A 16,632-nucleotide genomic window follows, 5' to 3' on the forward strand; every position below is an offset into this window, starting at 1 on the left:
TACACAGATCTGTGCAGGAGCAGAAGAGAAGAATTATGCATCATGCAAAAAGAGAGAAAGTCATGAGCAAAGGTTACAGTCACTCAGAGAAAAGATGAGTGTTAAAAAGCAGAAAGAAGATTCAAATCTATATCAAGTATTATACTGGTACAACTACACCTACTACTACTACTAAAGGAAAGAATGGAAACAGTGACTTTAGGTCAGAAAATGGAGAAAATAGAAACAATAGAAGACAGACAGATGCAAAGTTAGGTTACTCTATCAAAAACGAAGCACAACTACAAGCCAAGTATACCTTTCTGTAGAATATTAAGTAAACTTTTCCTAAGTATATCTCGATCAAAAGATTAAGTACAAGTAGGCCTTTCAGCCAAGTATACTTAGGCTTTTCTGTATACTTGTCAGTATGATCCAAGTATACTTAGGCTTTCTTGTATACTTGTCAGTATGATCCAAGTATACTTATGTATACTTTCGTTAAGTATATCTCTGATAAGTACATAAAAAGTCAACTGAAAGTACACTCTCTTATTTTAAGTTTAAAAGAAGTATACTAATGGCACACTTGAATAAACTTCTTTTTGGTAAGGGCATGTATATTTGTTTCCTATAGTGGTGCAGAGTAGGACAGAAGCAAGAAGAGAAATGAAAGCCTGACTACCAGGAAAAGGAAGGAAGTGAGGTGACAAGGTAGTAAGCATTGAAATGAGAAAAGAACAACAAGCAGGCAGAAAGGTCAACACAAGCAAGAAATAGAAAGAAAGAGGCTGATTCGGTTTCTCTATAAGTCCTGATGGAAATGATCCAGACATGTGATGAAGTCTCATTCTGTCATCACAACTACAAGAGTTGCTTTGCCATTAATTTCCAATCAATCACAAGTCAAGACTTCTTTAGCATCAGAGCAGCATAGAAACAAACAAAAAGACACAGTGAATTATGAGAGATGAAAAAAAAAAAGATTGGAAAATGTTAGGTTCAAATAAAGGACAGAAGAGGAAAAGAGAGAAAACAGTTTTATTTAGAGGTAACCATCAAACACAGCAGAAAAAGAAGTGATCAATACAAGTCAAGAAGTCATTCCACAGTTCAGAATGAGGAAGGAGAGAGAAAATACAGGAACAGATGACAGTAAAGAGTGAAATGAGGAGCAGTTATATCTGCAGAATAAAGATGAGAGAAGCATTTACTGACTTTAATCCTCAGTTTGTGTCGTAAAGCCAACAGCAAAAGACTGCTTCTTAGCTGCAATGTGTATAACTGTGTGAATGTAAAACAGGGTTTAAAGCAGCTCAGTAAAATAAACCTTCCCTGGGTGAGTAGAAGAGAAGAAAACACTCGATAGGCATCCGGCTCATCGGGTAGTGAGGTACAGAGCCACACAAACAGAAACTAATTTAATAAAACTAACCATTTTAAAGGTCTTATTGATAACATTTTTGTGTAGAAGAATAATCCTTAAAGAAAATAATACATCCACATTGTTTTTAGACGGATGCCAAATAAAAGTATCACTTTTCCTAAAAAAAAAAAAAAGATTACGATTGTGAATTCATATTTTAAAAAAATGTGGTGCATCCAAAGTGAATGTTTTGTTTATTTCTGTGGAAGATATCTGACGTTTGGTTCCCACTTCTAACAAGTCTTATGAGCCAATAGTAAAGCAACGATGGTATAAAATGTCTGAGTCTCACTCCACTCGACTGTAAAATATGCAAGTTGTGCAACGAACCGGCAACCACTTGTTGTGAAGTGAATGCAATGGAACGGGGGGAGGGAGAGTACGACATCTAGTGGCGTAAATGTTATCAATAGCACCTTTAAATTAGCATTTATGGACATAGTATATATTGAGAATTGAAGAGAAAAGAAACAGCTCTGCAGAATCAAAGATCACAAACACAGAGAAGGATTCAGGATTAATAATGACAGCTGAATTTAAAGCTAAAAACGTATGAGAGGTAGATTGTTAGAAAGGCAAAAAACAAACAAATGAAATTCCAACTACATCCAGATAAAACATTAGTTTGTAATAATGATACCAGTGTCACAGCTGTCTCTCCGGCTAACTGAACAGTGTTGATGCGTAACCTCACTCATATGCTCACACACACGCTCACACACTCACTCAAACAGAGATTTAGTAAATAATTGTCATCAAAAATAAGTCATTTGACATTGTACAAACTTGTTTGTACAGTTTGACCCCTGAAACTTGAAAAAAAAATTACTCACAAAATTCATTCTCACAGTATTTTTCACCAACTTCTGTCGTGTTAGCTCTTTAAATTCAGAAAATAATCCTTTAAATGTTTTAAGCATGTGTCTATATATTACATACATAGCATCCTCCTCCAGGTGCTAAGTATTCATCAGTAGACTGGACAGTAAATGGGTCCTACACTATTTACAACTTCAGTCTGTTTAGTCTCTGGAGGAGAGGTTGTGACGGAGGCCGGAAGTAAAACCATTTCCACATTTCCAAGGATCTCACAATCTGTCCTGCAGCGTCCATGGATCAGCCAGTGCCAGAGTAGAAAAGAGACGTCTCCCCCACCCTCATCGGTGGGTGTCTCAGTACGGGGTGAAGCGGTTATATCCTCCTCTGTACAAACTGGCCTGTTGACAGAAGCAGTGTGCCAGGTGTGACCAGGGTCTGCTGCTAACCGCAGATGTAACCAGAGAGCTTCAACAGAGGCTGCGTGTGTGTTTTGACTCAACTCACCATTGTACCAACTCCATATGTCGTCGTTGGTCCAACTGAGTGGTGATAGGGATCCGCAGCTGTCGTGTAAACGCGTCCGTATCTGGTCAAAAACATCAGAAGCAAGCAGATGTCATGTGCTGTAGCCTGGATTGTAGAAAGGCAAACTCCTAGTTAACCTCCTTTATTTATTAATTTAGCTGCTCAATTATAGTTGTTTGTAAGTTCTCCCTTCATAACGGCCTTCTCCACTATTTTATTTAATTTGACCTAAAAATGGTCAAAGTGAAAGACATTTAATCTAAAAAAACAACGTAATTAGCCTTAATAAAACCCGTCATGTGTAGTTTGTGTTTAATTGTATATTGAAAGATTCTCAACAAGTCTTTAAAACCCCAAATTTCCAGACATAAAACCAAGGACATGACCTCTCTGCCTTGAACGGCACATTAACTTTACGTTACTTGAATGATAAAGGGAAAATAAATAGGTTTTTCTATTTTTACCAACTGATTGGAGGTTAAAGAGGTCCTATTATGCTCATGTTCAGGTTCATACTTGTATTTTTGGTTTCTACTAGAACATGTTTACATGCTCTAACGTTACAAAAACGCTTTATTTTTCTCATACTGGCTGTGCTGCAGCACCTCTTTTCACCTTCTGTCTGAAACGCTCTGTTTGAGCTCCTGTCCGAAAAGCCCAGTCTGCTCTGATTGGTCAACTGGCCCACTCTGTTGTGATTGGTCAACCGAACCAAACTCTTCGGACTCTGTTCGAGCTCCGCTCTAACTAGCTTTGTTTGTACCAAATTAGCTGCTAGGCAGGTATTATGCAAATGTGTTACTTGATGACATCACCAAGTTACGGAAGAAAAGGCGGGACTTCAATCAAGGTGTTTCAGGCAGTTCAGCAGCAGTGTTTCTGTGAGGGAGAGTAACTCCCTTTGGTGTGGACTTTGGACTTTGTAACTTTGCAGACCTTTTACATTACAAAAAACTATATAACACATTAAAGAAAAGGGGAAAAAAGCACAAAAGCATAATAGGTCCTCTTTAAAGGATAAAACTTATAATGTCTTTTTATACTGCATTTTAATTATTCAACTAACTGTATTATTCATTGATGTATTCAGTTATATTTTTGACTCATCTGATAACCTTTTACTGCCTTTTGATGGTTTGGGGATCTATAAAGTATGCACTCATGATAGAAACGTGTTTGTAAATGTTGCAAGTGAAAATCTGCCTATTACCGATATTTGATAAAATGAAAAATTGTCAGGCACTCTGGTGTAGAACGGTTCAATCGGTCTAGATCTAGAAAATAAACCATTTGAAGTTGTCACACCAGCAGTAAAAGCTGATCTGTAATCTTGTTGTGTGCGGTGTTTATCTGCCTACCCGTCACTGTAGGTTGCCGTGGCAGCAGATGCTGATTGAGCCATTCTGTAAGCTGCAGGATAGCCACCCTGCACAAAGAGAAACACAATAACATGAATACAGCGACAGCACTTTAAAACAACTTTAATGAAGAAATGTGTGCAGCTACTTACGTAGACTTCTGCTCCATACAGTCCATCCTGATACACCACCCTGATAAAAACAATATTAAAATGTTAAAGCAGTGAATGAAGTGAATGCAGACCAGGCACTGGTACTTGGACACAGATAGTCTTACCCGGGGTAGCCGGGCACAGCAGTAGGCGTGGCTGCAGCAGAGCGAATCGTGTTGTAGACGGCTCGACCTCGACCGCGCAGCGCAGAGCCCCGGTAGGCCAAGGTGGGAGTTGCTACAGGATACGGGAAACTGGCAACTGAAGAAAAAAACATAAATGGTATAAATAGTGACTAGTACAATGCTGGTGACATTATAATAACAAATCAGTCTTATCTCACCTGTATAGAGTTCAGGTGCGTACATCGCCCCCATGACAGGGTTGATCTTCCATCCAGAAGCTGCACAGAAAATGAGAATAAGTTTCCCAGAATCCCTCAGCACACAAAGTGAAATGTGCAAAGAGGAATGAGGTGTCTTACTTGAAATTTCAGCATTCACAAGAGGCGTCTGGGGCTTCTTGGTAACTACTCTTGCAGTGGCATTATTAACCTGGGGGCACACGGAACAGGACAAAGGCAGTGATAAAGGATGAGTGTGCAGAATATTAAAGTTGAAACTAACATATAGTAGGAAATTCTCCCTCACCTCGATCTTTCTCCCCTCCACAATCGTCCCATTCAGCTTTTCTCTTGCTCGGTCAGCCTCGCTCGCACTCTCGAAGGTGACGAACCCAAAGCCCTGCACGTTCGCATAGTCATATTATTTGTTCATACTCTGTTTTTGGTCATTACAAATTGAGCTTGTATGATATTTCTGTGATGCTCACCTTGGACCCCCTCTCGTTGAAGATAATTTCTACATCAAGGATCTTCCCAAATTGCTGAAAATGTCAAAATAAGTATTTTGTGAATATAATAGAACAGATAAAGATAATTTAATTTAGTTTACCAATATGGACAAGAATTGTATAAATGCATTTAGAGCTGCAATGATTAATTGATTAGTTGTCAACTATTAAATTAATGGGCAACTTTTTTGATAATCGGTTTGGGTAATTTTTTAAGGAAAAAAAGGTTCCAGCTTCTTAAATGTTAATATTTTCTACTTTCTTTGCTCCTCTATGACAGTTAACTGAATATCTTCGAGTCGTAGATAAACAAGACATTTGAGGACGATCGACATTTTTCATAATTTTCTGACATTTGATTCTGACAGATGAATCAACAATGAAAATAATCGTTAGTTGCAGCCCTAATAAAGTGTGCTAATGCGTGATATTGATAAATCCATACCCCAAACATCTGGCGGAGGTCCGGATCTCTGAAGCGGAACGGGATGTTGGAGACGTGGAGGCGTTTGGGTTGGGCCTTATCCGACCCCTCATCATCACTTCCAATTCCTGCTCCGCCCCCTGATGACACCGACACGCTCAGGGACTGGGGGTCAGAGGTCACAGGGGCCAAAACATCCTCCTGACAGTGAGTAAGAATGAAAATAGGACGAGGATGAGGAGGAGGAGGAAGAGAGGAAGCGAGCACGTGGAGAGAAGAAGAATTGACAGGAAGGACGAGGACGTGAAAGAACAAACAAAAGGAGGGCATCAGTAGAAAGGTAAAGAAGGAAAGGGGGAAAAAATCATAAAGTCAATCCAGAGAACAAATCCTGCAACATCTTTCAGAGAATTCTGTTTGTGTAAAATTCAGTTGCGTAAGCATCACATGGAATTAGGCAAAGATCATTTTCATGACTTGATTCAAACCAAAGTTCAAAGAGCATTCAGCAACCAGTGATCCTTCTCAGGCAAATGTGAGGAGGCACGAAAAGGGCTCCATTTTAGTGAGGCGTCTTTGAATACATGCCTGTCAGACAGTATAAAGACTAATTCGCTGTACAATAACAATAAAGATTATATATTTGACACTAAAATGTTCACTCAAGCTGTGGCAAAAAGAGTTAAATAACGTTTAAGCTCCTCTGAAAAGCAAGAAAGACTGTAACTACGCAGTTGTTACAATCTGTAATACACATACATACTATGGTAATATTTAACTAATTAAAATGCCCCCATGCAGAAAAATTCAAGTACTAATGTGCCAAAACCAAAACATTCAGTATCCCACAATGCACCACGATGCTAGTGTGTGCACGTGTATGTGTTGGACAACCAGCATCATCAACCATTGCAAAAATAAATGTTAAAAATATGTTTTTAAGACAAATTAATGAGTCCAAACAAGAAAATGAGAGTGAAAAAGTCTGCAAGAAAAGAAAAATAAATACAGTGAGCTTCAGCAGTGATAGCGAGAGAAGGGTCAGAGTGCGTTGAAAATAAAAAATAACGTTAAAAAATAAAATCAAAATTACTGGAAAAGTATTGATATATTTAAAAAAAAGTTTCAGTCCTTTATGCAGATGTGAAGACTTGATTATTAGCATTCTAGTACCAAGAGGCAGAGACTGGAAGTGGCCTCAGAGCAGCAGTGAAGAGTAAAATTAAACCAAAGTAAACAAGGCAAAGAAGGTGCGCAGAAAGCTTGAAAAGGAAGAGGGTGATGGGGGAGGAGTTCAAAACTGTACGTTCCACAAGGGTCAGTCGGATCACGGTGCTGCTTTTCTGCCAAGGGTTAAAGGTCATTTATCAAGGGGCATAATTAATAAGTTGGGGATAGACAGAAAAAGAGACACATTCACACACGGCAGCGTTTTACACACATAAACGCACACAGGCCACTGGATTACACTGGCTTGCCACGGCTGACTACTGCAGACTATCACATCCACCCACACACACCACAGACAGGCCACAGTGGAGGGGAGACAGGGAGAGAGGGTTGAGTTGGGTGGTGGTGGCATGTCACGATGCAGAATTGTGTTTCTGGACCTGAGCGATATTTCAGAGGGAGAAAGGGGGCTCATCTGGTCAGCCTCCCCCTTTGACCCCTCTCCCTCCACGGCGACGTCTCAACTTTCCCCCGAAAATCAGGCTCTAGTAATAAAATATATAGATGGGGCCACAAAACATGAAAGGAGGAAGAGAGATGTGCTGCAGCAGGACACAGAGCTGACCTGCCACACAGATCAGACTAAACACCTCTGACCTTATCATAGTGGATGTGTTCATGCCTGAAGGAGATGTATGCCATATAGTAATTAATACTCATTTCGGTCTAAATGGAGTCCTGAAAACCTTAGTCTTCATTAAAGGGAAAAATCTGCCAACAGAATATTTCAACCTGTTTCCAAATTAAATCATATTTTCAAAGAATTTTCCATTATCAGGCCATTAAATAGGCGTAATCAGTTACTATAAGCACCATAGATGTGTGTCATTAAGGGCCTGCTAAGTTGTTAAAGTGAAAGAAAAACTTAAAGCAACACCTTCTAACATGTAAAACTACATGAAACATTATGTTTGGAGCACAAACAAAAAGGCTTCTTTGGGTTTATGCATAAAACTACAACTTTTCACGCTCTCTACACTACAGCGCCGGACTTCTGCTTCTGCTCCTGCCCTAATTACCACGGTCGCTAGAGGTCGCTGTCGTCTTATTTTATTCCTTCTTTCGGTGATCTACCATGTGAATAGATGATAAAACCTACTATTGGGTGTAGTAGGCCCCTACTGACCCACATCTATGGTCCCTATGGCGACCGATAACGCCTATTTAATGGCCTGATAACAGTCTAATTGGCTGAGAAATGAGTGTCTGTGCTAACAGGCTCACGGTGACAATGCTAACATGCTGATGATTAGCAAGTATAATGTTTACCATGTTCACCATGATAGCATGCTGAGGCTTACGAGAACGTCATTAGTTTTGCAGGTATTTGGTGTTGAATTGTTGAATTAACTGATATTTTGACCCAGTGAACGCATTAGAGGAAAACGCGGAGGATCAATGACTGTTTTACTTATTCAAGATAATATAAGGTGATGTAGAAATGTGAGTAAAAATGGTCAGGAACATTCATTTACGCACAAATTCGCTCTTCTCATGATTTATACATAAGGTCTATTGTGAAAAGGGTCGCAATAATTTGTCATTTTTAAAAAGTGGGTCACCAGAAAAGAAGTTTGGGAAACACTGATCTAGGGACCTTGGAGAAAATTTCATGGAAATCCATCAAATAGTTGTCAAGATTATTTCAATCAAAACTAAAAATGTGAACTTCACCTGGGACCATGAATGTCTCTACAAAACTTCACTGCACTCCAGGAAATTGTTGTTGAGATATTAATGATTGGACCAAATAGTTGGACCAACCAACAGACCAATAATAACATCCATAGCGTCATAGTATAATTTGATTTTAGTAAATATTTAAAACAAGTTTTGTTTTTATTGGGAACAGGTTGAAATAATCTCACTGCCCTGGCAGATGTTTTCACTTAATTTAAGAAAATTTGATGAAAATGACACATTACAGACAAAATGGCATGTTAAGGAGTGTTGAATTTTCATAACAAACAGAAATATCATTCTTAAATTAACATACAACCACTTTCTATTCTATTACAATTATATTTCAAATATATTTTCCAGCAAAAACTGTTGAAACAATAAATCCTTTTATAACCTCTTCCACAGATCTATTTGATTTCTGGATTGGACGAACCACAAAAACACAACATACAAACTGTAACATATGTTGAGTACATCCTCTACACACTTAACTGTCAATATCATCACAAGATGTCCCACCCATAATCTTGAAAGGTGATCTGTTTTATCGCCTGCTAAATAAGACACACGGGAGACATGAAAGTAGGGATTTATTTTCATCAACAAATCCCCACCCAGCCGCCCCCCCTCACTTTGAGTGTGAGCGGCGTTCCCGTACATGGACACAAGAGTGGAAGTGCTGCTCTAAATATAGAAGGAAACTCTATCTGGCCACGTTCCCCTGATAGGACATATGGATGCACTACCTGAAGCAGCAGGGCTTCTTGTCACATTAACTGACTGAGGATCAGGTTTTATTGGGACTCACAAACTGTTCTTACCGTGTTATTGGACGTCAGAGCCTCCACCCCGTCCAGCTGGGGGCCCTGGTAGATTCGGAGTTGAGGATGGTCGGCGTACTCTGAACCTGGGTGTACAGAGGTGAAATCAAGAGGTGGCAGTCTGCCTGCAGATGTTGGTGGACCTTGACCAGGCGGGGGGTATGAGGGAGGAGGGGCGTAGACCTGAGACAGGCCTGGGTCGCCGCTGCCGGGTCCGGCCTCCTGAGAGGGGCCTCCCTGAGGAAGAGAGACAGAAAGAGAGGAATCAGTCACACAAGATGTCAGAGATGTAAACAAAGTAACCACCATGTTGTTATTGTTCTTCTGCTTTCACAATAATTCCTTTTTGTGAGTCGTAAATGTAGTTTATGATGCATAAACAAGTAAGGGATAATGTACAGCAAGCCGGTCATTAATGTGAAATACACTTGCAACCTGGTCCTGCATCACCCTGAAGGGGTTTATTTCACAACAATGACCCGCTAGCTGTACATTATCACGCTTATTACACGGCTACCTACTTAAGAAATCAATAATTTGACACAAAAACGGTCCACCATACTTTTATTCAGCACCTTTGTAAAAGCTCTGTGGATGTTTTTTTGTTTTTTTTTAAATATTCGTCTACATAATTTTTTATCAATGACACCTTTAAGTACAATTTTGAGGTATTTGTACTTAAGTATTTCCATTTTCTGCTATTTTGTACTCCACCACGCTTCAGAGGCAAATATTGTACTTTTTACTCCAAGACTTGTTACTTTGCAGATTCATAATAATAATAAAAAAATATAATCAACATATAAATCTTCAATTATATAAAGTTATTAAAAGTAGCTCAACCAATTAATGTATCAATAGTTATAAACCAATAATATAATATGTATTATTCTAAAATGAGCCGTTCTGCATAATGAGAACTTTCACTTTTGGTACTTGGTATGCAAATAGTAATAATAATAATAATAATAATACATTTTATTCGGTGGCGTCTTTCAAGACACCTAAGGACACCTTACAAAGATAAAATTAAAGTATAATAATAGTTCTACACTGTGGTATTATTATTTTATTATTTTATCATTATTATTATTATTATTATACTTTTACAGCTAGATCTGAAACAATTTGTTCATTAATCAATTAATTTTACATTTACAATTTGATATTAATATTTAACCATGTCTCATTGGTCAAATATTTCCTGGTTCCAGTTTCTCAAATTTGAGGATTTCCTGCATTTCTCTAGTTTATACCATAGCAAAATTTACTTTTTTTGGTTTTAAACTATCAGACAAAAGAACCAGGGACATTGTGACCGGAGTTTTGCACTATTTTCTGACTTTTTATAGAATAAATGATCAGTTCATTAAAAAAAAAGAATAGATAGATCAATGAATGATGGAAATAACTTTTAGTTTTGAGAGGCTGCACTCAGACACATCTAAAGTTCCTGTCAGTTCAGCCTCATTTCAGTCAAATCACACTGTAAAACTAAATTTTAACTCCTTCAAGTCATAAACAGAAATAGTTAAGCTTAGAAATGTAAATGAAAACACAGAAACAGAAGTGAACAACCGTCCTTTACAGCCTCGATACAAGTGAATTATCCCAGTTAGGAGCTAAAAGCATTGTCTTACCCCGTTACTGCATTCCTCGATCTCTGATGCATTGTCCAACAACTGCAGCATCTTTAAATGCCAGCTGACCACCCGCCTACTGCACCATAAGTCCTACTCATCCCCCAATCAAATCAAATGATCGCCAGATCCCCAAAAGGGACCAGGAGGCCACACCAGCTGTGGTCATCTGTAACTGTCAATCATCCCCCTCCACCCACACTGCCTTCACTTTAAACACTCATGAACACACACACACACACACACACACACACACACGCCCAAGATGAGGTATTTATGAAAGTATATGCTCCTACAGTTGCAAGTCAGTAAATCATGGTAAAGGTCGACTCTAAGTATAACACGTTAGAGAGGTCAACGTGGTTTTATTACTTTTCCAACAACATTTTTAAATAAAATATATCCCCACCGAGGCTACTACTCTGGAAAACAGGTCTTCCCTTCTTTTCCCAGATATATTTCTGACTTCATGCTCAAATATTTAAGAATTAAAGCGGTGCCTTCAAATGGGGTCGTGTTAAACGTGTTCACGAGAAGAGTCCATATGAACGCCCCCCTCTTGTGGTATTCATAACCTCGTAAGTGAAAAGTTTCTGAAAGTTCACCGAGTTCACAAGTTGCGACGTGTTTGTTGACGTTTTCAGAAATGGCGGGGCCATGGAAGTTACTTTTTTGGTGCATAATAAGTGAATATATTGTAATTTTAGTCGTATATTGTTTTTCTTCGTAATTTTATAGTATGTCTGAGGAAAATGTGGATATTTCCAACAGCCCCTGTCATTATGATTTACTTATTTGCATTTTGCATACTTGTATTTACTTTGCATTTATTTTTGCATTTTAGTGCAGAAATACTTTTATTATTTATTATAATACTTTGCAGGTTAAGATTTTACATACAGCTACAAAATATTCCTCATAAAATACAACTGCTTTCTGTTTAAATCTTGTCAGTGTTTGTTATTGACTATGAAAAATACGGTAAATATAAAGCTAGCCGGCAGCTGGTTAGCTTAGCTTAGCATAAAGACTGGAAACAGGGAAAAAGTATTACACGCCGTTTTTACACTTTGGTTTTGTATGGATTATAACGACATATAAAATGTCTATTAATGAGCTTTAAAGGTGCTGGTTGGTGGATTTTGTTACCTTTGGACAGAGCCAGGTTCACTGTCTCTCCGTTTCCACATATTTCCCAAAAGGTCAAACTATCCCTTTAATCGAGCATGTTTCTACTGCACTATTAATGTTTTCACTTAATTAAAAGGATTATAGAAGTTCTTCCGACCGTATCTGTATCCTAACATCACTTATATCCACGTGTTGCCTTACATGCAAAATGCCACAAGTTTGTCAGCCAGCTTTAGGATTTAGAAGGATTTATTATAATTAAAAACTCGCTCAACTGTCATTTCATAAACTCTCATATATCTCTCTATCAGCTGCACCGGAGAGGTGTGAAAAATTAGAGATAATGAAGATGCAAATACAATAAAGAAAGAAGCACTGGAGCCTAGGTTTCAAACTGCGCACTAACGTCTCTCTAGCTGGCAGCATTAAAGTAGCCTACATGAGACAACTCTTATTTTTTCTCTCGTGAATATCAGCTTTTGCCATCCAACAGAATATTTAGAGTACCAGAGGTTAGACTGCACAGATTACTGAACTTTTTCTTCTCTCACTCAGTCAATTTGTATAATCACAGTATGACGATGTGCAGGTATAATGTTTACTATGTTCACCATCTTAGTTTAGCATGTGAGCACGCTAACATTTTGTTAATTAGCACTAAACACAAAGGACAGCTGAGGCTGGTGGGAATGGCATTAGTTTCGAAGGTGTTTAGTCATAAATCAAAGTATTGAGATTTAATTTTTGACCTGGTGATGGTGCTAGAAGAAAAGTGAGGGGATCACCAAAGTTACTACAATTCATCCTGAAGGACATGAATGTGTGTACCAAATGCAGTGGTGGAATGTAACTAGGCCTAAGTACATTTACTCAAATACTGTTAGCTACTTAAGTACAATTTTGGCATAGGCCTACTTGTAGGCTACTGTACTTGAGTATTTCCATTTTATTCTGCTTTTATTTCACTATATTTCAGAGGTACAGTCGCAGACTTAAGTCCCAATCTCTGCTAAAAAAAGTGGGCTACAAGTTTATAGAAGTATACTTGGCGGATAAAAACTCTTAAACTAGTAGTTTACTGAGAGTATACTTTGAAGTGCATGTTCATAAACCAGAAAGTGAGCTACAAGTTTACACTTTAAAGTATACTTTAATAAACTAAAAAACTATCAGTATACTTATAGTATAGTTGCAGTACAAAATAAAATGTAGGTGTAAACAAGTATAGTTAAGTATACTTTTATAAACTAAAAAGTGGCCCAATTTAGTCCAAAGAAGTATTAAAGTAGTACACTTACAAATATACTACTAGTACATTGATATTAGTATACTACTAATATCAATATAGTATACTCTTAAACGTATTTATTTATTTTTGCATTTACTTATTTTTTATTTTAAATTGAATACAAAAATAAAGAAGCAAATTAAAACAGATATATTCATTTATGTCACATTTTATCAATTAATTAATGCATATATTTATTTTTAATATTATTTTTGGTACATTTAATGGCATATTTATTTATTTATTTATTTATTATTGATGTTGGCAGGTTCTGTCCTCCATACACTTGAGCTGTGAGGCTAAAAAGTGTAAAAAAAAGTGCCTTGTGATGCAAAGCATACTAGGAATGTAAATGAATTTAAATGGACACATTAGAAAGGCCTACCCTGTTATTACGTTTGTTGTTGTTGTTCATTCTATCTAATTCTGGAAAGTACAGTATAATGAGGGATTCTCCAGGTTGTGTTAGTCACAGGATCGCGCTGGAACATGTTTCCAAACACGTCAACACTAACTCGTGTCTGTATCGTGTCCCATTTATCTTAAGAAACAACCAATGTCTGACTGCCTCGACCCTCCTCACAGATAAAAGAAGTGACAGATGAGTGAGGATAACACAATCTGTTAGATATCATTAATAGTCTTTGGATTCCCACAGACTGAAACCACCAGCCACTGTGCCTGATTCAGTATCACAGTGTCAGCAGGCGTTCAGACACCGTGTCCCCCTCCCTCTCCTCCTTGCAGGCTTTTTTTGATTACCATTTGTTCCCTCTTCTTCTCGTCTCCCTCCTCAGCTGTCAGTTTGTGGTCAGAGGTCAACAGCTCTGAGCCAGGTGCCTGCTGGGACAGCTGCCGCAGGATTGACATACACAGACGACACTAAACTGCAGATGTGGCCTTTTAGTGCCGGCCAAGTTACAAACGCTAGTGAACACGTAGCTTATTGAATGAAACTAAATATTCCTTTCTCCACCCATTCATTCTCCACATCCTGCTTTCTCCTATTCGGGTTCCTTTCATAATATTCCAAAAGATATTTTGGGGATTTTATCAGATGGTTGATAATGAAGGGAAAGACGGTGGAGAGACAGAAGGCAAAGATGTGACAAAAGTCAAACCTACACTCTTCAAACAGATGCTGCGCTTCAATCACGCAAACATGTCTGCAGAAAACTGCTGAAGAAGTGCTCAGAAATAGAAACATGTTAAAGTAGTTAAAAGTTCAGATTGTTTTGGAGACGTATCACATTTCTCAGGCCTTGAAACTCTCTTTTTGGTTCCAGTCACCCCCAAACAACACCTCTCTCTTTTCTCAAAGTACCCCTCTACATTTTCTTAACTAAAGAAACATGATGTGAATATAAGCTTGAACAGCTAAATACTCAATATCTAAAGGCACAGCAGACACGTTTCACACCATTATAAGTACAATTGAGTGCAGAAAACAAGAAAGGTGACAGAATCTCCTCCTGTGATTATCTGCTCAGGAGAGGAGGGCTAAAAATACAGCTGGTGTGAAGCCCAGAGACAAGGTAGAGAGATACCAGATGCATTGTGGCATCGATGGTATTTCAGGGACACTTAGACACATATACACACACACACACACGCACACACACGTGTACAGCCTGCTGGCATCGCTGAGGCCAGTGGACTAAAGATAACCCCTAGTGTGTCCTTACTATTAAACAAACAAGATATTTCGCAATCAGTGTGCTTCAGCCAGCTCCCATCAGGCCTCTTTGATTTGTAATTCCTCTAATCTCTTCTGTTCGTGACACATTTTGTCACTATAAAGCAATAAACGCTTAACTAAATTGAACGTTACTCAAGGAAACAAGGGCCCTTTGGTCTCTTCTGGTGAACTAAATGTTTTCCTCCTCACTGTTGTTTCTAACTTACAATAAAAAACTAATTTAGAGCTGAAAGAAATCAACAGACAGTGTTGTTTCAGCTTATTAGAAGTGAACATTTGCTAATTTCTAAAAGTAAAAATGATTACTTTTGGTTACCCATGTGACCAAAAGTAATCATTTTTACATTAAATCAAGAAGATAATCTGCAGATTAATTGGTAGGGAAAATACTTGTTAGTAACAGCCCTGAACTCATTCAAGTATGGATTTTATATGGATAACTGAGAAGAGGAGATTTTGCAGTTTACAGAGCAAATTAAGGAGAGTTTACCTGAACTAGGCCCGGGTAGCATGAGGTTGTCTGTGGGTAGACAGGGAGTCCATAAGGCTGGAGAATCACAGTGGGTGAGGAGAGCATGGCCCAAAAACCACGCACAAGGAAAAAGGGAACGGTGGACGATGGGAGGAAAAGGAGAAGGAGAGCAGGGGAAAAGGAAGGGTTGATATGCACACAGGAGAGCAGACGATCAGGCTGGGAGAAAAAGAAGAAAAAATCCCAACAGGAGAAAACAGAAGATCCAAGAGGGCGAGGGGAAAGAAGGTTAAGACTCTATTTAACCTCGCAGATGAGTCAAAGAAGAAAACGCAAAAGCAAGTCCACAAAACAACCGATGTCCTGTCCGGAAAAAACAGGATATAAAGCAGTGAAAGAGAAAGCAAGTGAGCCTCTGTATGTCCATCAGTTGATCAACTGACTGACGGACAGAAACACATGCTCAGGGTCCCATTTCAGAGTTATATAAATAGTCCCCCATGTCCTTCTCTCTGAGTTTACCACCTTACCACCCTCACTCTTAAACATGTTGTCATGCAAGATTTCTCACCACTTGTTACACACTTGTACAAGCCTATTCAACAGTGTATATGAGAAAACCTTGAATAGGCTAAAGCAGGTCATTTGACCCCTCATGTGCCCTAAAAGTTATAAACTCCAGCAGCCTAAGGTCTATTATATTTTTCAGGTAGGCCAATATGACTTCATGAATCATATTTATAATACACACATATCTGTTGGTAAGTAGGAATACGCACATATTTGAAACTAGTACCGTCAGTGTTTACTGTTTTCAGCTGTTTTTTCCTGCTAGACCAGGGGTCAGCAACCTGCGTCTCCGGAGCCATATGCGGACCAGCTCCTCCCCAGTGGCTCACTGCGGATTTTTAAAAATGGAAATGAATAATTGTTTTTTTGTTTACATTTTCATTTTTACTTATCATTGTTGTAGGTTTATGGTACGACGCTACGATGGAGTATTAGGGCCACATTGAGGAAAAAAAATAAATCTGAGATTTCAAGAATAAAGTCATAATATTACGAGAATAAAGTCAGAAGTTTAGGAGAAAAAAAAGTTGTAATATTATGAAAATAAAGTCATAGGTTTATGA

At 38.4% G+C, this 16,632-nt stretch overlaps 1 protein-coding gene across 2 annotated transcripts; it reads right to left on the bottom strand.

The window, feature by feature from the left end:
• Positions 1-1,006: 1,006 nt before the first annotated feature.
• rbfox1l (RNA binding fox-1 homolog 1, like) lies at positions 1,007-15,943 on the bottom strand. Of its 2 annotated transcripts, none has more exons than XM_074653477.1 (12): positions 15,518-15,943; positions 9,270-9,506; positions 5,557-5,736; positions 5,091-5,144; positions 4,910-5,002; positions 4,744-4,813; positions 4,603-4,662; positions 4,385-4,520; positions 4,260-4,299; positions 4,108-4,175; positions 2,729-2,810; positions 1,007-2,622 (listed from the first exon to the last, which is right to left on the bottom strand). In XM_074653477.1, exons 1-12 carry the CDS (start codon positions 15,602-15,604, stop codon positions 2,578-2,580), a joined length of 1,152 nt encoding a protein of 383 aa, XP_074509578.1. In that variant the 5' UTR covers positions 15,605-15,943; the 3' UTR covers positions 1,007-2,577. The 2 variants fall into 2 exon arrangements, with proteins under 2 accessions (XP_074509578.1, XP_074509579.1); XM_074653478.1 differs by lacking the exon at positions 15,518-15,943 and adding an exon at positions 10,910-11,020.
• Positions 15,944-16,632: the final 689 nt, after the last annotated feature.

This window comes from Sebastes fasciatus, chromosome 12, assembly GCF_043250625.1.
Source record: "Sebastes fasciatus isolate fSebFas1 chromosome 12, fSebFas1.pri, whole genome shotgun sequence".
NCBI lineage: Eukaryota > Metazoa > Chordata > Actinopteri > Perciformes > Sebastidae > Sebastes > Sebastes fasciatus.